The sequence below is a fragment of the Mixophyes fleayi genome, chromosome 5 (assembly GCF_038048845.1).
Source record: "Mixophyes fleayi isolate aMixFle1 chromosome 5, aMixFle1.hap1, whole genome shotgun sequence".
Classification (NCBI taxonomy): Eukaryota; Metazoa; Chordata; class Amphibia; order Anura; family Limnodynastidae; genus Mixophyes; species Mixophyes fleayi.
The window spans coordinates 113550352-113572949 of record NC_134406.1 but is presented as its reverse complement, the minus strand read 5'-3'; the positions used below and the strand labels follow the sequence as shown (position 1 = coordinate 113572949).

Genomic DNA, 22598 nt, shown 5'->3' with positions numbered 1-22598 from the left:
TGCGTAGAGGAGTGGGTCACCACAATATAATTTAAAAACCCTGAACTTGTATGAATCGCACCAATAAATGTATCTGGACTGCGTAGAGGAGTGGGTCCCCACAATATAATTTAAAAACCCTGAACTTGTATGATTCGCACCAATAAATGTATCTGGACTACGTAGAGGAGTGGGTCACCACAATATAATTTAATACCCTGAACTTGTATGATTCGCACCAATAAATGTATCTGGACTGCGTAGAGGAGTGGGTCACCACAATAGAATAAGAAAACCATCAACTGGTCTTAATCGCACCAAAAAATGTACCTTGAATGCGTAGAGGAGTGGGTCACCACAATATAATTTAAAAACCCTGCACTTGTATGATTCACACCAATAAATGTATCTGGACTGCGTAGAGGAGTGGGTCACCACAATATAATTTAAAAACCCTGAACTTGTATGATTCGCACCAATAAATGTATCTGGACTGCGTAGAGGAGTGGGTCACCACAATATAATAAGAAAACCCTGAACTTGTATGATTCGCACCAATAAATGTATCTGGACTGCGTAGAGGAGTGGATCACCACAATATAATAAGAAAACCATCAACTGTTCTTAATCGCACCAAAAAATGTACCTGGACTGCGTAGAGGAGTGGGTCACCACAATATAATTTAAAAACCCTGAACTTGTATGATTCGCACCAATAAATGTATCTGGACTGCGTAGAGGAGTGGATCACCACAATATAATAAGAAAACCATCAACTGGTCTTAATCGCACCAAAAAATGTACCTGGACTGCGTAGAGGAGTGGGTCACCACAATATAATTTAAAAACCCTGAACTTGTATGATTCACACCAATAAATTTATCTGGACTGCGTAGAGGAGTGGGTCACCACAATATAGTTTAAAAACCCTGAACTTGTATGAATCGCACCAATAAATGTATCTTTACTGCGTTGAGGAGTGGGTCACCACAATATAATTTAAAAACCCTGAACTTGTATGATTCGCACCAATAAATGTATCTGGACTGCGTAGAGGAGTGGGTCACCACAATATAATTTAAAAACCCTGAACTTGTATGATTCGCACCAATAAATGTATCTGGACTGCGTAGAGGAGTGGGTCACCACAATATAATTTAATACCCTGAATTTGTATGATTCGCACCAATAAATGTATCTGGACTGCGTAGAGGAGTGGGTCACCACAATATAATAAGAAAACCATCAACTGCTCTTAATCGCACCAAAAAATGTACCTGGACTGCGTAGAGGAGTGGGTCACCACAATATAATTTAAAAACCCTGAACTTGTATGATTCGCACCAATAAATGTATCTGGACTGCGTAGAGGAGTGGGTCACCACAATATAATAAGAAAACCATCAACTGCTCTTAATCGCACCAAAAAATGTACCTGGACTGCGTAGAGGAGTGGGTCACCACAATATAATTTAAAAACCCTGAACTTGTATGATTCGCACCAATAAATGTATCTGGACTGCGTAGAGGAGTGGGTCACCACAATATATATAATAAGAAAACCATCAACTTGTCTTAATCGCACCAAAAAATGTACCTGGACTGCGTAGAGGAGTGGGTCACCACAATATAATTTAAAAACCCTGAACTTGTATGATTCGCACCAATAAATGTATCTGGACTGCGTAGAGGAGTGGTCACCACAATATATATAATAAGAAAACCATCAACTGGTCACTCTGAATCGCACCAAAAAATGTACCTGGACTGCTTAGAGGAGTGGTCACTCACCACAATATAAATTAAAAACCCTGAACTTGTATGAATCGCACCAATAAATGTATCTGGACTGCGTAGAGGAGTGGTCACCACAATATAATTAATAAAAAAAACCTCCACGGCTCTGAATTTCCAAAAAAAATATCTGGACTGTGTAGTGGGGTGGCCCCGGTGCTAAATTTGATACCTGGGCCACAATACCTCCTCCAAGTTCCAAATGTAGTGTTTATAACATATTAACACTACACTAATTCTAGCACATCAAACCCTCTTGTTTTAAATAATGACAGGGCATTTAACTTTTGATTAAATTTTTTGAATTTATTGACATTTTCTTTTACTTTTTGAACATGGCAAACGACTGTTGAATGGTCACATAATGCCAAAAAAATAGTTGCAAGATGGAATTGTCCTTGGGCCCTTCCACCCACCCTTATGTTGTTGAAATAGGACATGCACACTTTAACAAACCAATCATTTCAGCGACAGGGCCTACCAAACAACTGTGGCTGAAATGATTGGTTTGCTCTTAATCGCACCAAAAAATGTACCTGGACTGCGTAGAGGAGTGGGTCACCACAATATAATTTAAAAACCCTGAACTTGTATGATTCGCATCAATAAATGTATCTGGACTGCGTAGAGGAGTGGGTCACCACAATATAATAAGAAAACCATCAACTGGTCTTAATCGCACCAAAAAATGTACCTGGACTGCGTAGAGGAGTGGGTCACCACAATATGATTTAAAAACCCTGAACTTGTATGAATCGCACCAATAAATGTATCTTTACTGCGTAGAGGAGTGGGTCACCACAATATAATTTAAAAACCCTGAACTTGTATGATTCGCACCAATAAATGTATCTGGACTGCGTAGAGGAGTGGATCACCACAATATAATTTAAAAACCCTGAACTTGTATGAATCGCACCAATAAATGTATCTGGACTGGGTAGAGGAGTGGGTCACCACAATATAATTTACAAACCCTGAACTTGTATGATTCGCACCAATAAATGTATCTGGACTGCGTAGAGGAGTGGGTCACCACAATATAATAAGAAAACCATCAACTGGTCTTAATCGCACCAAAAAATGGACCTGGACTGCGTAGAGGAGTGGGTCACCACAATATAATTTAAAAACCCTGAACTTGTATGATTCGCACCAATAAATGTATCTGGACTGCGTAGAGGAGTGGGTCACCACAATATAATAAGAAAACCCTGAACTTGTATGATTCGCACCAATAAATGTATCTGGACTGCGTAGAGGAGTGGGTCACCACAATATAATAAGAAAACCATCAACTGCTCTTAATCGCACCAAAAAATGTACCTGGACTGCGTAGAGGAGTGGGTCACCACAATATAATTTAAAAACCCTGAACTTGTATGATTCGCACCAATAAATGTATCTGGACTGCGTAGAGGAGTGGGTCACCACAATATATATAATAAGAAAACCATCAACTGGTCTTAATCGCACCAAAAAATGGACCTGGACTGCGTAGAGGAGTGGGTCACCACAATATAATTTAAAAACCCTGAACTTGTATGATTCGCACCAATAAATGTATCTGGACTGCGTAGAGGAGTGGGTCACCACAATGTAATAAGAAAACCCTGAACTTGTATGATTCGCACCAATAAATGTATCTGGACTGCGTAGAGGAGTGGGTCACCACAATATAATTTAAAAACCCTGAACTTGTATGATTCGCACCAATAAATGTATCTGGACTGCGTAGAGGAGTGGGTCACCACAATGTAATAAGAAAACCCTGAACTTGTATGATTCGCACCAATAAATGTATCTGGACTGCGTAGAGGAGTGGGTCACCACAATATATATAATAAGAAAACCATCAACTGGTCTTAATCGCACCAAAAAATGTACCTGGACTGCGTAGAGGAGTGGGTCACCACAATATAATTTAAAAACCCTGAACTTGTATGATTCGCACCAATAAATGTATCTGGACTGCGTAGAGGAGTGGTCACCACAATATATATAATAAGAAAACCATCAACTGGTCACTCTGAATCGCACCAAAAAATGTACCTGGACTGCGTAGAGGAGTGGTCACTCACCACAATATAATTTAAAAACCCTGAACTTGTATGATTCGCACCAATAAATGTATCTGGACTGCGTAGAGGAGTGGTCACCACAATATAATTAATAAAAAACCCTCCACGGCTCTGAATTTCCAAAAAAAAAATTCTGGACTGTGTAGTGGGGTGGCCCCGGTACTAAATTTGATACCTGGGCCACAATACCTACTCCAAGTTCCAAATGTAGTGTTTATAACATATTAACACTACACTAATTCTAGCACGTCAAACCCTCTTGTTTTAAATAATGACAGGGCATTTAACTTTTGATTAAATTTTTTGAATTTGTTGACATTTTCTTTTACTTTTTGAACATGGCAAACGACTGTTGAATGGTCACATAATGCCAAAAAAATAGTTGCAAGATGGAATTGTCCTTGGGCCCTCCCACCCACCCTTATGTTGTTGAAATAGGACATGCACACTTTAACAAACCAATCATTTCAGCGACAGGGCCTACCAAACAACTGTGGCTGAATTGATTGGTTTGTTTGGGCCCCCACACCAAAATAACAATTCATCTCTCCCTGTACAAACTAAACAGGCTCTACTGAGGAAAGATGTCGTCCTCATCCTCAACCTCTGATTCCTCTCCCCCTACAGTGTGTACTTCCTCCTCCTCACACATTATCAATTCGTCCCCGCTGGACTCCACAACCACAGGTCCCTCTGTACTATCTGGAGGGCAGTGCTGTATTTCATTGAGGAATTGATTATTCATTTTTATAAACATCATTTTTTCAACGTTGTGAGGAAGCAACCTCCTTCGCCGTTCACTGAGCAGGTTCCCCGCTGCACTAAAAACTCTTTCCGAGTACACACTGGAGGGGGGACAACTCAGGTAAAATAGAGCCAGTTTGTACAGGGGCTTCCAAACTGCCTTTTTTTCCTGCCAGTAACAATATGGACTGTCTGACATGTCTATTTGGATAGTGTCAGCAAAATAATCCTCCACCATTTTTTCAATTGTGACAGCATCCAATGCAGCGACAGTAGACATGTCTGCAATGGTTGGCAGGTCCTTCAGTCCGGACCAGATGTTATCAGCATCCCCGCCAGCGGGTCTTTTAGGAAAACTGAGCTTTTTCCTCGCAGCCATAGATGTGGAAGAAAATGAGGGTGGAGCTGTTGGCATGTCACGGTCCTCTTCAGAGGACAATCTCCTGACCAGAAGGTCTTTGCACCCCTGTAGACTTGTGTCCGCCGGAAACAGAGACACAACATACGCTTTAAACCAAGGATCGAGCACGGTGGCCAGAATGTATTCCTCTGACTTTAAAAGAGTGACCACCCTCGGATCCTGGCAAAGCGTACGAAGGGCTTCATCCACAAGAGCTACATGTTTTGTTGGATCGCAATGCTTTACCAGCTCCTCCCTCACTTTCTCCAGCTGCTTCTGCAACAGCCTGATCAGGGGAATGATCTGACTCAAGCTGGCAGTGTCGGAACTGACTTCTCGTGTGGCAAGTTCAAACGGCTGGAGAACCTTGCACAACACGGAAATCAGTCTCCACTGCGCTTGACTCGGGCGCATCCCCACTCCTTTGCCTATGTCGTAGGTGGCTGTGTAGGCCTGAATGGCCTTTTGCTGCTCCTCCATCCTCTGCAGCATATAGAGGGTGGAGTTCCAGCGCATCACAACCTCTTGCTTGAGGTGATGGCAGTGCAGGTTCATGCTTTTTTGATGTGCCTCTAGTCTGCGGTAGGCACTGGCTAAATGCCGAAAGTGTCCAGCAATTTTGCGCGCCACCGCAAGCATCTCCTGCACACCCCTGTCACTCTTGAGGTAATGCTGCACCACCAAATTAATGGTGTGTGCAAAACATGGGACGTGATGGAAATTGCCCATATTTAATGCCCGCACAATGTTACTGGCATTGTCTGACACCACAAATCCCCATGAGAGTTTAAGTGGGGTAAGCCACTGGGAGATACTTTCTCTCAGTTTCTCTAATATGTTGTCAGCGTTGTGCCTCTTATTATAGCCTGTAATACACAATGTTGCCTGCCTTTGCACGAGCAGCCATTTTGTAGATGCTGCTACTGATGCAGCTGTTGCTGTTGCTGCGGAAGGCGATGCATCTACCCAGTGGGCTGTCACAGTCATATAGTCCTTCGTTTGCCCAGAACCACTTGTCCAAATGTCCGTGGTTAAGTGGACAGTGGGTACAACCGCATTTTTCAGAGCACTGAGGACACTTGATCGTACTTCTCTGTACATTTTTGGTATCGCCTGCCTAGTGAAGTGGAATCTCGACGGGATTTGGTACCGGGGACACAATACCTCCATCAACCCTCTAAATCCCACTCCACTGATGGCGGACACCGGGCGCACGTCTAACACCAACATTGCAGTTACAGCCGCAGTTATACGCTTTGCAATAGGGTGACTACTATCGTATTTTGTGGTCATGGCAAACGACTGTTGGACGGTCAATTGTTTTGTGAAAGACTTGGCGGTCTTACGACTTCCCCTCTGGGAAGATGACCGACTAACAGCAGCAACAGCAGCAGTGGCAGTAGTAGGCGTACCGCTGCAGGATTCCTAGGATGAATCCCGTATTGGAGAGGACTCAGTCTGGCTGCTGACTTGGGCTGTAGGACTCAATCTGATGGAGATCGTGGAGGAAGTTGACGAGGAGGGTGTTGCTGGTGTGTATCCAACTGGACCACGGGATTTAGGTGTCCCTGTACCGATGACGGTCCTAGCCTCAGTTCCTGAACTAACCACTGAACTATGAAGGTTATTCAGGTGACGTATAAGGGAGGATGTCCCTAGGTGGGCAAGATCCTTACCCCTGCTTATTTGAGCTTTACATAAGCTACATATGGCCATACATTGGTTGTCTGGATTTGGATAAAAATAACTCCAGACCAAAGAGGTGCATTTTTTGGTCTTCTGACCAGGCATGACGATGGGCTTTTTCATCCCATGGACATCAGCTGTTTTCCCCCCTGGTGCCTTATTTACAATAACCACATCACCATCCTCATCATCAAGTTCCTCCACAGCGCCAGCTACATCATCAATAGCCTCCTCCCGAGCCACCTCTTCCCGTACAGTGATGGGAAGGTCAGGCTTGACAACCACCAACACCCTTGGACTCGCCTTGGGGATTTGTGATAATTTCTCTTTAGAAGGCAGAGTTGTTTGCTGTTTTGTTGCTGACAGCATAACTCTCTTCAATTTTTTGTAGGGGGTGGAGGAGGAGGAGGGCTAAGATCCTTGGGTGAAGATGGACCACTAGTCATGAACACGGGCCAGGGCCTAAGCCGTTCCTTGCCACTACGTGTCGTAAATGGCATATTGCCAACTTTACGTTTCTCCTCAGATGATTTTAAGTTTCTCTTTTTGCTTTTTTTTTGAAAACTTGGGCTTTTTGGATTTTACATGCCCTGTACTAGGAGATTGGGCATCGGGCTTGGAAGACGACGTTGATGGCATTTCATCGTCTATGTTATGACTAGTGGCAGCAGCTTCAGCATTAGGAGGAAGTGGGTCTTGATCTTTCCAACTTTATCCTCTAAATTTTTGCTCTCCATTTTATGTAGCACAAGATACTGCAGAATGTGTGAACTTGGTAATATTGCAGTACCAATGGGCTTATACTGCAGGATTGGTTTTGCAAATTTTGTTGTAATTTAATTTTTTTTTTTTTAAAAAAATTGAATTTTTTTTAATAATTTTTTTTACATTTTTTAAACACTTGGGAATATTGGGGAAATAACTATGCCTTAGAAGCACAGAGCACGGGACACAGGACCACTGGACTGAACAGGACACAGCACACAAGACCCAGCAGCACCACTGAACTCAAAATTGACAGAGCACAGCACACAGCACCACTGGACTGAAACTGCAGAACACAGCACAGCACAGAACTAAACAGCACAGCACGAGATCTACCAGAACAGAGGACCACCTAACACACCCTCCCTCTACCCTGATCAATGCCCGAGTGAAGATGGCGGCGACTAGCGGGGAATTTATAGGTTCCGAGTATCGCGAGATCCGACAGCGGGATTATGACTCCGAGCCTTGGTTTCAATTTTTCATTTGGCGCCAATACCCGGATTTGTCTCGGATCCGACTCGGATCGGCAACGTTCGAGTGGGCTCGGATTCAGGAAATCCGAGTGCGCTCATCTCTACTTTAATTCTTTACTAGTTTCTACTATTATCACAGAAGTCTAGCACAAATATTCCCATTTAAAATCTTTAAAGGGGTAGGGGGACAAAATTTCTAAATTAATCTGACCTGCAATATTATTTTGTAAACCGTGTGTGTCATTAAAAAAAAAAAAAAAAAGATAAGTTAAAAAAAAATATGGAATATACTCACTCCAAATGCTCCAGAAAGTGCTTTGCAATTTCTGTAAATTAAAGGTACTGTCAGGGAAAACTGATTCAATTTATTTTGTTTAGTAAATCCCTGCCACACATACTTGCATGTTTTGTTTATATAGTGTATACACATGGATATAGTGCAGCTGTGCTAGGTGGTGGGTCTTTACTGTTTGCACACGGCAAAAAATATTGAGAAATACAGAGAAAGTAGGATGATTTCCAAAATCAAGGCAATCATCGGTCCTGTTCAACTCAAAATTTACAGGTTACTGTCAAAAATGGAAATACATCTATAAAAAGGTAGAGCATTACTTTCTATTCTTAGATGTATGTTGGTCATACCAGAATGTACGGTCTCCAGTTCCTCAGAACATACCCATGGCTTATAATCTGTGACACACTTGATTAGCCTCATTAACCAAGTTATCTGAAGTAAGGCCATTGACTCTTAAGGGCTAGTTCACACAGCTTGAAATTTAAAAAATAAGGGTACCATTAAGTCATGTTTTACGGGGACAAAGTCACAAATAGTACCAGACCACTTAACGCAGAACTTGTGTACTATGCATTCATCACACCAGCATACCTACAGTATTACTTTTTATCCTGCATGCAACACATAATGTTTCCTGATCTTACCATAACAAAAATTGTATAACCACTAGAGATGCTCACTGACCCCCCGGTTTTGGTTTTGGATCTGGATTACTGTCTTGCTTCATTTTTGGTTTTGCCAAACCGCCATTGCGTGTTTTGGTTTTGGTTATAGGTATTATTTTGTACCTACATTATTATTAACCTCACTAACACTAATTTACAGTCATTTCCATTCAATTTTGACCACGTCCTATGTCACAATATGATTTTCATACACTTTCAAAGAAAAATTGCTGCAGTTCTTGCCAGTGACAAGAAAAAGGCCATTGTCATGCCTGGGCATAAGACCAAAAATCCACCTATTAAGTGTGGAATTATTTTTACACAAATCCTGACAACAGTTGTCTAGCAATTTGTAGCGTTTTTAAAGCCACACTCAGTAGAGGTAGGGACCTTAACCATCTGGGATCCTCATCCATGTTACGTCATTTTTCAGCGAGTTCTTGGAAAGCTGTTGGGAAAATCAGAAACTTAGGTTAAAAAAAATAACAACAAGCAGTCCAGTATCATCTGCCTCCCTTCTCTCATCTACTACCCAGCACCTGCAATCTAACCCCCCCAACACCTTCATCATCAATATCCCCAGAACCAATAATTTACAGTTAAACAATCCTTTGCAAGAGGAAGCTAGTATGAAATCTGTCACCCAGTCGCAAAGCGGATCACAGACGCCATAAAGACTATGCTAGTATTAGATCTGCGTCCAATGTCTATTATTAATGCAGCTGGTTTTAGACAGTTACTTGAGGTGTTCTGTCCCTATTACCAAATTCCATCACGACATCATTTTACTAGAAAAGCTATTCCTCACCTCTACCAGAAAGTTCTTAAAAATGTAATCACTGGGCTAAAAAATGCCATTCTACCCACTGTACACTAAACCACAGATATGTGGGCAAGCGGAAAGTGGCAAAGTAAAGATTGTATGACTGTGACTGGGTTGGTCATTCGCCTTCACCAGCAGGGACAGTAGCAGCATGTACCCAAGTACGTCACATTTTTCAGAAGTAGGCTACTCTGTGTATCAGCAGCTTCACTAAGAGGCATACAGCTGCCAATCTGTTCCAAAAACTAAGGGATGTCATTGAAAGATGGCTAAACCTGCGTGGACTCTCCTGAGGATATGTCATTTCTGATGACGACCCCAATATTGTTCAAGCATTACAGCGGGGTTGAATTCCATCACATTTCCTGTTTTGCACACACAATCAACTTGGTGTTACAGAACTTTTAAAAAATGACATGCAGGAGATGCTGTTTGTGTCCGAAAAAATTTAGGGGCAATTTCTGTTTTCTGCAACAGCATGTAGGAGAATGCAGCAGCTGCAAGAAGACTAGCATTTGAGGGGAATGTACTTTAGTCCAGCGAAGTAGTCACCTGTGAAGAGAGTGCAGACACGGTTAGCTTGAGTTAAGTGATTGCCTTAATAATACATTTTGACAAGGAGCTACAGAAATTTAACGTGTGACATAAAACAAAGTAGATGTGCTAACTATATTTTAATTGCAGACTAAATACTACAGACTCCTCTTCTAATTCCAAAGTGTCATCCTAACTTGGTGTATCACCGGCTATACTCGGGCTGTTCAGGCACACATCAGAACTGCTGAAAGGGCCCTTCTTTATGGGTACATTATCAGAATGTTCACGATTAGACATACCACTGGTGGATGGACTCTCCACAGGGATTGATGTCATTTCTGATTCTGAGCATACATTATCCTCTAATGCCTGACTGTTTTCTTGCAGCTCGGCTTTGACGCGTAACAGTAGTAGTGCACCACTTTTAGACTCCAAATTACTTGGTCTTGCTTGCTCATGAGTGACCGTACAAGAAGAAGACTTGGTAACATTTTTAGATCTGCCACTAATAGAGAAAGGCGAAGGCCTTATTCTTTCTTTGCCACTGCGTGTGTAGAATGGCATGTTGGCAATTGTTTTTTTTATCAGCACTTAACTTCCTCAGTTACACTTCTTTTTCGCTTCAACACGGTAATTTTTTTTTTGGTGTGTGTGTTTTTTTCCCTGATTTAAAAAGACTATGTACTTTGACATCGCCTTTACCAGATGACGTACTGGGAACACTACCATCAGGACTGGTGACAGAACCGGGTTGCTAATTCTGCTCATATGTGGACTGCTTTGAATCCATTTTAATGAGGCCAAAGCACTTGTAGTGCCAAAATTGTATTAGTTAGATACTGCTGACAAATATTACTTTTGACATTCAGAAAAATTACTGTAAAACACTGGGAAATATGGGACACCACAAAAAGCACTTGTAGTGCTAAATATTGTTTTATATACTGCTGACAAATATGACTTTTGACAGCCAGAAAATTTAGTGTTTCACACTGGGGAATATGGGACACAACAAAAGCACATATAGTGCTAAATATTGTTTTAGATACTGCTAAAGAATATGACTTTTGACAGCCAGAAAAATTAGTGTTTCACAATGGGGAATATGGGAGACCCCAAAAGCACTTGGACTGCCAGAAATTGAGAAAAAAACCCTCCTCTATCCTCCTCTTACTGCTGTAACAATTGGTATTAATATTAGAATTATATAGAATAGAAACAATAATGTGTCCAATTATTGCTCTGTCCCTGCGCTGATATAGCCTGTGACCTAACCCTGCTCTCTCCCTCTGTCAAATGGCGATGGATTGCTGTGGAGGCGGGTATTTATGCTTTTCAAATCTCGCGAGAACCGAGCTCAGAAGTACGAATTCGTCACTATGACGTTTTGCCTCAATTTCGATTCCGAATGGGCGGGATAGGCGAAATTCGGATGGATTCGGATCTCGGGGAACCAAGCCCACCCATCTCTAATAACCACATTATGCATGGAAAAGTAGATCATTCAGTAACTACCAGTCATAAGCAATAAGGTGTTACAGATAATGGAGACAACTCCTGTAGAGAACAGTTCTCTTACCTAGTGATACATTTGAGTTAATTGTCCAAAGTACTGCTTCTCCAGCTTTTTTGCATCCCACTAGTAAAACAATGTCATTGTAGAAATGAGCCACTTAAGACGTTCAGAACACCTAGGGCCTGATTCAGTAAGGCACACAAAACAAATTTATTATGCGTTTTTCTTAAAAACACTCCCTTAATCGGGCATAAGCACGTCTGTATTCAACAAGATGAATACGGCCAGGGCCGCCATCAACGGAGTACAGCAGTATGGGTCCCAGTAGAAGAATGGGTCCCCACCAGCCCTGGCCCAAACACATTTATTAGGGGAGGAGGCATCCACGGTGAATTAAGGGAGGTAGAGGGCATCATTTCTAGGCTGCAGCTGCACCTGAGATGTGAGAGATGGTGGTTGGAGAGACCTCTGTCCGTAATTAATGATGTGGCAATGGGCCCCCTTGTAGGCAGCATGTCTGCCTCTACTCCCAAGATGTTGGAGCTCCACAGCTGCTACCATTTGATCCAGTCCCAGCCCCATAGGTGCCTTGAAAAAGAGCTACTACAAGGTAGAGAAACTCGCTGCAGCACTGCTGACGTCATGTATTAACGTTACAGCATTGTCAATAGAAGGGAGCTGAAAGGAGACAGCAAGAATTTCATATGTGGACCTGGGAGGACAATGGGCATATGCACATACTCAATGTACAATAAGGGTGTGCCAAGTTCAAGCGCAGTGGCATCCAATTCAAGGTTTGGAAATCTCAGAAGTACGTGTTTGTCTGTAATACCACTTGCACCAGCTACAGGTCTGATATAAGTGCCGATTACTAGTGATATATAAATCTCTGGGGTGAGAGATGGGAGGAGAGGGCCCTGACTTATATATATATATATATATATATATATATATATATATATATATATTTTGCGGACCTAGACCCGTATTCAGGGCTGCCAATGTAAAAGTCAGGGCCCTCTCCTCCCATCTCTCACCCCAGAGATTTATATTTATGTTTATATTCCAATACATATGTGGAATATAAAGTCCCAAAAGAAAGCACAGAAAAAAAAAAACTTTTCACTTCATGTCACCTGTTAATAAAATAGTCATTAATGACAAAATATTAAAAAGGTTCTCTTTTTTTAGTTTTTTCCCCAATACAATACATTTATAAAGATGTTATTAATGTCTACTGTACATAAAATGCCTTTTTATAGTTGCTTCTGATTGCAAACATATGTTCTTGCATGGATATCCAACCATCATCACTAGTAATCGGTACTTATATCAGACCTGTAGCTGGTGCAAGTGGTATGACAGACAAACACGTACTTCTGAGATTTCCAAACCTTGAATTGGATGCCACTGCGCTTGAACTTGGCACACCCTTATTGTACATTGAGTATGTGCATATGCCCATTGCCCTCCCAGGTCCACATATAAAATAATAGACTGTAGTAAGACTCCTAGAAGAGGAATTGGACCTTGCTGTGTTCTCTGGCATATGGTTTGTTTGCGTTGAGCACAGAATACGGCACATATCAGCATTTACGTGCCATAATGAACTAGGCCCTGAATGTTCAGTCACTTCTTTATTAAAAGCAAATTACAAATGATATCCTCAGAGCTGTCAGACATTAAGACCCCATGTTGTTTAAGATAGCTCTTCTGAAGTATAATAAATACAGGGTTTATATGCCTGTTAGATAGAAATTTGACATGTGCAGCACACAATTAAACCTTAACTTGTACAGAAAACACAAACAAACATTCTTCCTACGAAAAAACTATTATAAAGACATAACAAGGCCCATATTGCTGATACTTGTTAGAACATAGAATTTTTTTACCTCCATGAGAACAAGGGCTCATTTCTAAACTGATGTATTATTACATACAACTCATGCATACATATTTGTTTGCTAACATAGGAAATAAGGTCTATGTTGGATAAACCATAACAGGGGTCAGGTTTGTTGCCACCAGAGATTATCTTGGTCTCATCTGTAAAATGACAGTTACATTGCATGGTCATACTTTTATAATAACACCTTACACTGTCCTGTAATCAATGGCGGAACTACAATTGGTGCAGCAGGTGCAGTGCACCGGGGCCCATGGAGATAATGGGGCCCGCTGGCAGATGCAGAGGGTCGGTTTCTGCCTCCCTGCACCGGGACCCACAGCTCACTAGTTCCGCCTCTGCCTGTAATATACAATTTGTGGTGTCACATGATACTATATTTTTCCCATATAAATGAGAAGCTCTTTTTTTCCTATTAGATATACGTACTGTTCCCAAGTGCTCCTATATGATGCGTTCTTGTGTTCTTCTGAAATAAAGTGTCACAGCAAATCGTGAAGGGCATTTATTATGAAACACTTCCAACCTGGCTCACACTTGCAAGAATCTCTGAATTCAGATCAAATGAATAGGGTGGTGTACGGAATTATGGTTGCCATTATTCCGACAATACTTACCACGACGTGGTGACCCCGGACGGCTCCTTCCCGACCTGTACATTGTCTATTCACGCATACTTACATTTCCACCTTAACAGCAAGGAAAAGAGCGTCGCTGTCGGCAGTGACGTCATCAAGACTGTTCGGATTCTTCATAGGTCGCGATTCCCTTGCAGTCGCCGGTCACAGCAGTTGTCCTGGAGCCAGGTCGGGAAGGAGCCGTTCGGGATGACCACGTCGGGATAAGTATTGTCGTGGTAGTCAGCATTGATATGCTGACTACCACCAAAATGACCTATTCCTTCTAAAAATTGATCAGCTTGAAAAAAATACTAATGCCACAATAATGAAGCTCCATAAGCTATAGACTTTACTGATATATTTGCAATTGCGTTGACCTATATAAAACTGTACCAGCCTCTATCTTAAACTCCAAAGCTTCTAACACATTCATAGGGTGCGCACCCTTCTTTTCTCCTGATGGTCTTTCTGTTTTTAAAAGAGAATGCAGAATCCCATATTGCATTATCTTTAATCATTCCTACATTTAAAAATGTATAAAATACTAACATACGTAAAGATTTCCATAAAAAAACAACATCCCCCTCCGGGAATTCAAGTCGCTCGCCCAACAGCTGGAATATGTAAACCTGAAGAACAGTGATTGGGATTCTGCTCCTGCTGAACTTTTCTGTTGTGAGGAAAGGTACTTCAAATCCCCAGATGGCCTTCACCAACATGTTTCAACTTAGTAGTCTTTATCAAAATGTTTTTTTACTCCATAAATGGTTATTATTAAATGTATTGTTGTGATTCACATGATTTGGATATATATCAACATTGTAATCACAAAGGATAAATGTAAAAGAGAGAAAGAAGGAGAAGGGAAAGAAGAACTTCAAATTGGGGAGGGAGGGAAAGGGAAGTATGCATAAGATGATAATCATACTAGAAGGACTAAAAAATTAGGGATGTATAGTAAACAATAATCAGAAATGCAAAAGAACATAAGAAGATCAACATTGATTTATGTAGTAGGAGTGAGGTGTGGTGAGGCTGGATGCTTGGAATAGTAATCATGCCATGGCTGCCATTTGATGAAGGGTGAGGAGACTGACGTGGAATATTTGAACCCAATGGAGGGAGTGGATTTTTAAAGAACGCCAATTTGATTGCAATTAAAATGTGGCATCAAGACGGTTTTTGAAGTATTAAGTATTTCTATACTGACAAACACAATTCAGTTCTGTGAGGCTTTATAAGCATTATGATTGTTTTATAGATTATTTTGGTTATTTTAAGGATTTAGGTTGTGTGACGTGCCATGTCTAGTTGCATATGTTTCTAGGGTACATTATTTAGCAAGTTCACAGTCATTTGCAATAATAGTCTCTTCTTGGCTAAACACCTGCGATTTTACGGTTGTTCCAGAGTTGGCATTGTGTGTACATGAGTTTCTTCCTGAGCATGAATGCTCTCTGCTTTGAATGAATTGCCCTTTATTCCCCTTTCCATCAAGCATCTAAAACAATAATGCTGCAATCTAGAACAGTAGAAACATGCCTTATATTCAAATGTTTGTCCGTGCCTTTTGCTTTAACATATACTCCTCCTGTAATGACAATAAAGTTAACATTAGTAGACTCTAATGTACTGAATTGTTGTAAATGCAGGGAATTAATAAAAAAACAGCGCTATTAACATTCCATCAAAAGCAAAAAATACAGGAAAACGTGTTATGAAATTTCTGCACAAACTTTAATTACACCACTGCCCAGGGTTATCTGATTACATCATTCATAAAATGACATGACAAATTAACATTATAAAAAACATCCCCTATAATAATAGCAATATCCGATTATGACAAATCATTCATTATAATGAATCCTAAACATAATTTACAAAAAGCACTTGCTTATATAGCATTTAAATAAATGCAAACAAGAACATGTAAAGCTATAGTATATAATACAGTATGCTTTTTATTGATTTATCATGTATATAATCAGTATTCATGTAGTAAATTTATTTTCTTTTTTGTTTTAGCCTTATGTTATTTTCTGTTATGAATACTTTTACAATACATGTTTAATAAAATAAGTCCTTTACCTATTATTTGAGTTTTTCCTGTATTACTAGAAAGTGAAGGTTCATCATACTACCACCAGGGAAAAAAAGATAGATGATCGTTCCTTTTCCATAGTAGCCACCTGACACACTGCTTCCTGTTAGTTTCAGGATTCCTGCTTTCTAAAGTAACAGGAGTCTCTGGTAATATGCCCGTAGTATTATGAGTATTAAAAACTTCAGTTTCAACAACTGGAAGTGTTTAAAACAACAGCTCTTTCCTTGTATTTTAAATCTGTTAAAATAACTTGTCATGCAGTTTGGCGCAGCAAACAAAATGGATGGTACCATTGCATATATTATAATTACTGTTTGTCGTTTTTCACTGTTAAAAGGTAATATAATATTTTACTCTGCACCATTTTGGGTGCTTGTGTACTATACTGTACACTAGCACTGTAGTTTTTATTTAATTAGTGGCATACATAATCAAGATGCTTGCTAATTTGATTGATAACATAGGAGATGTTCTGTTATATCAGTAATGTCATTTACGGAATGGTCTGTGTGATGTATATATAATTGATGATATCATTAATTTTGTCATTTGTCATGTATTTTATGAATGATGTCATCATATAATCTTTTGGGGAGGGAGTAAGGTGAGCGCGTCCAACAAAATGTCATGTATTTTTGTTTTTCGTAGTCTCCTAATGAAGCTATAAATACACAAAGTATTTGTAAACCTATTTATATTTAGTATTTGTAGTGTTTACTGACTGTAATGACTGACAAATGACTCATTGATTTGTGGCAGCAGGATGCCCCAGGCTTGAAAGTGAATGAGGAAGGCGGATATTCACCCACCCTTCAGTCTGAGCCAGACAACGCTTTGTATACACTCTCCCAGGGCCAAGCGACCAGAATCAATTCCCAAATCCAGGTATTCTGGCTGTCAGCTATACACTCTTCATTGTTATAGTATGTTTGATGTACAAGGAAAGTTATTAAATCAAAGCTATGTTTATACAATAAATAATACTTTCTGCCCACTAAGTTTTCTAGTACATATTGCACATATTGTACATTCCCCTTATAATATAATGCACTATATTTAATTATAACATTTTCAAAACTGATATGCAGAATATTTGTCTCGTGTGGTCATAACATTTAGTATGTTTCTCTGGTGGAATTTGGCCTTACGTGTACTTAGTTGTAACCCAACCCACCACACACACAATGACTTGACGGTTGGAATATCACACCTCTGTGAAACAGCCGCAAAATCTGATCTGCATGAAGTTTTGCTGCAGTTTCTCTCATCTATTGTCATTTATTTGCTGCTGCTTGACGAGAATGTCATGCACACTGACATAATCAAAAAGTGCCTGCTATTTCAATCACAGGGATAAGCGCTGCTACATGACTTTTTTATTAATTGAATTGTATTATTTATTTATTATGATTTATTTATATAGTGTCAATTGTATTGCACAGTGTTGTACAGAGAATATGTAGTCATTCGCATCAGTTCCTGCCCTGTTGCAGCTTGCAATCTAATTTCCCTACCACACACATATGTACAGATCAGCGTAAATTTTTGTCAGATGGCAATAAACCTACTAGTATATTTTTGGACTGTGGAAAGAAACTGGAGCATCGGAGGAAACCCACTCAAATACATGGTAAACATACAAACTCCACACAAATAGGGTACTGGTCAGAATAAAACTCATGACCCCAACACTGTGAGGCAGCAATGCTAAGCACAGTGCTGCCCATACTATAATCATAGTATGATACATACAGTCAAGTCCATAAATATTGGGACATCAACGCAATTCTCATATTTTGGGCTCTCTACACCACCACAATGGATTTGAAATGAAACTAACAAGATGTGCTTTAACTGCTGATTTTCAGCTTTAATTTGAGGGTCCAAATCAGGTGAACGGTGTAGGAATTACAATGGCTTCTATATGTGCCTCCCACTTTTTAAGGGACCCAAAGTAATGGGACAATCGACTCAAAAGCCATTTCATGGACATGTGTGGGCTATTCCCTCGTTATTTCATCATCAATTAAGCAGGTAAAAGGTTTGGATTCTAGGTGTGACATTTGCATTTGGAATCTGTTGCTGTTGACTCTCAATATGAGATGAAAAGAGCTATCACTATCAGTGAAGCAGGTCATCATTAGGCTGAAAAATCAAAACAAACCCATCAGAGAGATAGCAAAAACATTAGCTCTGGCCAAATCAACTGGATCATTCTTAAAAAGAAAGAACACACCGAGCTCAGCAACACCAAAAGACCCGGAAGACCACAGAAAACAACTGTGGTGGATGACAGAAGAATTTTTTCCCTGGTGAAGAAAAACCCCTTCATAACAGTTGAGCAAATCAAGAACACTCTCCAGGAGGTAGGTGTATATGTGTGAAAGTCTACAATCAAGAGAAGACTTCACAAGAGTGAATATAGATGTACAAGATGTAAACCATTTGTAAGTCACAAAAACAGGAAGACCAGATTAGAGTTTGGCAAACAACATCTAAAAAAGCCATTACAGTTCTGGAACAACATCCAATGGACAGATGAGGCAAAGATCAACTTGTCCCAGAGTGATGGGAAGAGAAGAGTATGGAGAAGGAAAGGAACTGCTCATGATCCAAAACATACCACCTCATCAGTGAAGCATGGTGGTGGTAGTGTCATGGTGTGGGCATGTATGGCTGCTAATGGAACTGGTTCCCTTGTATTTATTGATGATGTGACTGCTGACAAAAGCAGCAGGATAATTTCGGAAGCGTTTCGGGCAATATTATCTGCTCATATTCAGTCAAATGCTTCAGAACTCATTGGACGGTGCTTCACAGTGCAGATGGACAATGACCCGAAGCATACTGCAAAAGCAACCAAAGAGGTTTATAAGGCTAACAAGTGGAATGTTATGCATTAGCCAAGTCAATCACCTGACCTGAATCCGATTGAGCATGCATTTCACTTGATGAAGACAAAACTGAAGGGAAAATGCCCCAAGAACAAGCATTAACTGAAGACATTTGCAGTAGAGGCCTGGCAGAGCATCACCAGGGATGAAACCCAGCGTCTGGTGATGTCTATGTGTTCCAGACTTCAGGCTGTAATTGACTGCAAAGGATTTGCAACAAAGTATTAAAAAGTGAAAGTTTGATGTAGGATTTTCTAGTTTGTCCCATTACTTTTGGTCCCTTAAAAAGTGGGAGGCACATATAGAAACCGTTGTAATTCCTACACTGTTCACCTGAATTGGATGTAAATACCCTCAAATTAAAGCTGAAAGTCTGCAGTTAAAGCACATCTTGTTAGTTTCATTTCAAATCCATTGTGGTGGTGTATAGAGCCCAAAATATGAGAATTGTGTCGATATCCCAATATTTATGGACTTTACTGTATACAGTGAGTGATAGAATGTATACATTAAATGGATAATTCTCTGTAAATCAAAGTGGATCTTTCAGCATAAATAAACAATTACAGGTTCAATCATGCATTACAACTAGTTATTTCAGCTATTTTGGCAAAGGACATTTAATTCTATAGTTACCGTTTTGGAAAATCCATGTTTTAAAGATATCATTTTTGATTTATAAGAAGAACAAAAAATCCATTTTAACATCTGCTCCTTAAAATCATAATAATCAAGTATCGTAAGTGACCTTGGAATTTTAATATAAAGTCCTCCTACACACTCCATGCCTTTGCAAAAACTTAGTGGCACAAAAAACACTCACCTTTAGGCCAAGAAAGAATGTAATCAGAAGACAGCCTGAAAAACGAGAAGAGGAAATTGGGAACAAATAGGCAACAGTAATGTGATAAATAAGACAAATCTGATCCAGCTGAAAGCTTCCATCTTTAAAAACATAAGTCACTTGAAAAAGAAGAAAGGAAAAAGTAACATGCATACATCTTAAGCGTACAGCCTACTAAGGCACTAAATGATCATTATCAATCAACATTTGCATGGTATTAGTTTTGTTGAAAACAGGTATTTTACCTCAATCCATGTACAATAACTAAAATAGCTAAGCTCTTGTACTTGTGATACTAGCTAGAATATTAAACAGCATTTGGACTGCTTATCTAAAAATTCTTACAGCAGTGTTATTAAGTAAAGAAGTCGGACTACGTACAGAAATGCAGTTGACATTTTGCTAGTAACCAATGCTCTTTTTTATTTGTTTAGATCAAAATGTACAGTTATATGACAGAATACAGCAGAATAGTGAAAAAATATGACTAAATAAAGAACAGACTGTTTAAAACAGTGATACATATGTTCTGGTACATCAAGTTGTATGGGGGGAGAAGAACCAAAGTGGCCGATATCTTCACAAAAGTGGCAATCATAATAACCTGTGAGAAACCATAGCATGTTGAGAGACACACACCAAAATGTGTTAAGTTTATCTGGAGAACATCTGTGCTTATAATGAGGGTATCATTTACAAATTAACCCAAAATGATACGGTGGGTTTGGTTGCAGCAATGCAGCAGATAACAAAAACATTGTGTGCAAAAGACAAGATTCTCCCACAAAGAAATTTAATGGTGGTGTTTCCAGGCCTCCTCCTAATTCCAAATAAACCATGGTAAACGACATACAGAAACAATCTCTAGAGATGAGGACTGCTGCTTATTATGCTTAATTAGCATAATCTTAGTGGTGAGGGCACACCTTTGCCCTCACCACAGTTAGGTACTGCAATGGACCAGTAAGGTACTAAAGATAAAAATCTTTAAATTAAACACTGCAGGATAGTCACCGTTACGTGTTTCATCACTGTGTCGCAGACTTCTATAGAGGGGGAAAAAGTGATACCATCTCCAGGACTTAGGGGTAAATGTATTAAAGTCCGGATTCTTCAACTCCGGCGTACTCAGCGTTTTCGTCGATTAAATATAAAGCGGCGCTGCATTGTAAAGGGAAGTTTCCCTTTACAATGCAGCGCCGCTTTAAATTTAATCGTTTAGATTATATACATATATATATATATATATATATATATATATATATATATATATATATGTGTTTATATGTCCACTGTAATTCAGATAGGTACACTAACACAGATTACATGGGTGGGGATTGAAGATTTTTAATCAAGATACCTAATAATTGCATTTTTCTTGTGAAGTTAAACTATTTTGTACTATTGTCAATACACACAGCTGAATGTTTTTGCCTGCATAGCGGTGCAGTCTAATACAGCTGATTGCAGTCTGACTAGCAGAGTTGCTGATTTGCTCATTGCATCAGGGTATCTGTTATATATGTGGGCAACCCCCTCTTGTACCCCAGTCTGTACATGGTGAGTGCAGAGGATCTATGTCTGTTTCTGTTTATACAATGTAAGTCCCATCACTCTTGCACCCAGGCCCGGCGCTCCCATTAGGCAAGGTTAGGCAATTGCCTAGGGCGCCGGGCTCTGCAGGGCGCCTCAAAATAAAAAAAAATGACTATGTTCATTTAAAACTGCAGAAATCCACGGGGAGGAGAGGGGGGAAGGGGCTATGAATCTTACCTGCATGAAGCTGCTCCTCTCTGCTCTGTCTCCTCCCCTCCGCTCACTGACAGTGACAGGCCGTGATGATAACATCATCACGGCCCGACAGTATCTGTGAGGGGAGGGGAGAAGACAGAGCAGAAAGGAGCAGCTTCATGCAGGTAAGATAAAGAAAGACATGGGGAGGGGAGCTGAGGGGAGGGAAGCGCAGCGCCAATTTAGACAGGGTACCCACGGCGGGGGGCGCCGATTTTTAAAGGGGGGGCGCCGATTTTCACACTGTGCCTAGGGCGCCAAGGACCCTAGCACCGGCGCTGCTTGCACCCCATTCTTTACATTAATTAATTCCAACTTGTGTCAGGTGAGTCCCAGGTCTCCCATGGCTGCTAGTGCTTGGGAAAGACTTGCCTTTAAAAGCTGTGTGCAGGTAAGCCTTAAGCCCAGATAAATAGCATAGCATTTGATCATGTTAGGACTGACCAGATTGGGAAGACTTTGGCGTGAGTTGGTCAGCTTAAACATATATTGCAATATGTGGAACTAACATTCCCTGTTTTTAATATAGAACAGTATTTAGTACAGCATCAATTATGTGTTTGGAGAGTGCAGAGTATCCCTGTTTTATATATATATATATATATATATATATATATATATATATATATATATATATATATATACATATCTAATATATAAATGCTTAGTGGC

At 40.1% G+C, this 22598-nt stretch overlaps 1 protein-coding gene across 7 annotated transcripts in view; it reads left to right on the top strand.

The window, feature by feature from the left end:
* The window catches only part of CTNND2 (catenin delta 2), a 632047-nt gene that overhangs the window by 534537 nt on the left and 74912 nt on the right, over nucleotides 1-22598 (top strand). For 4 of the 7 annotated variants that reach the window (XM_075212716.1, XM_075212719.1, XM_075212715.1 and 1 more), the window contains one exon: nucleotides 17157-17282. The exons of 2 other annotated variants lie outside the window; for them this stretch is intronic. In XM_075212716.1, the coding sequence (XP_075068817.1) occupies nucleotides 17157-17282 (126 nt within the window). The remainder of the gene's footprint in view (nucleotides 1-17156; nucleotides 17283-22598) is intronic. One more of the 7 variants, XM_075212714.1, reaches the window with a different exon arrangement.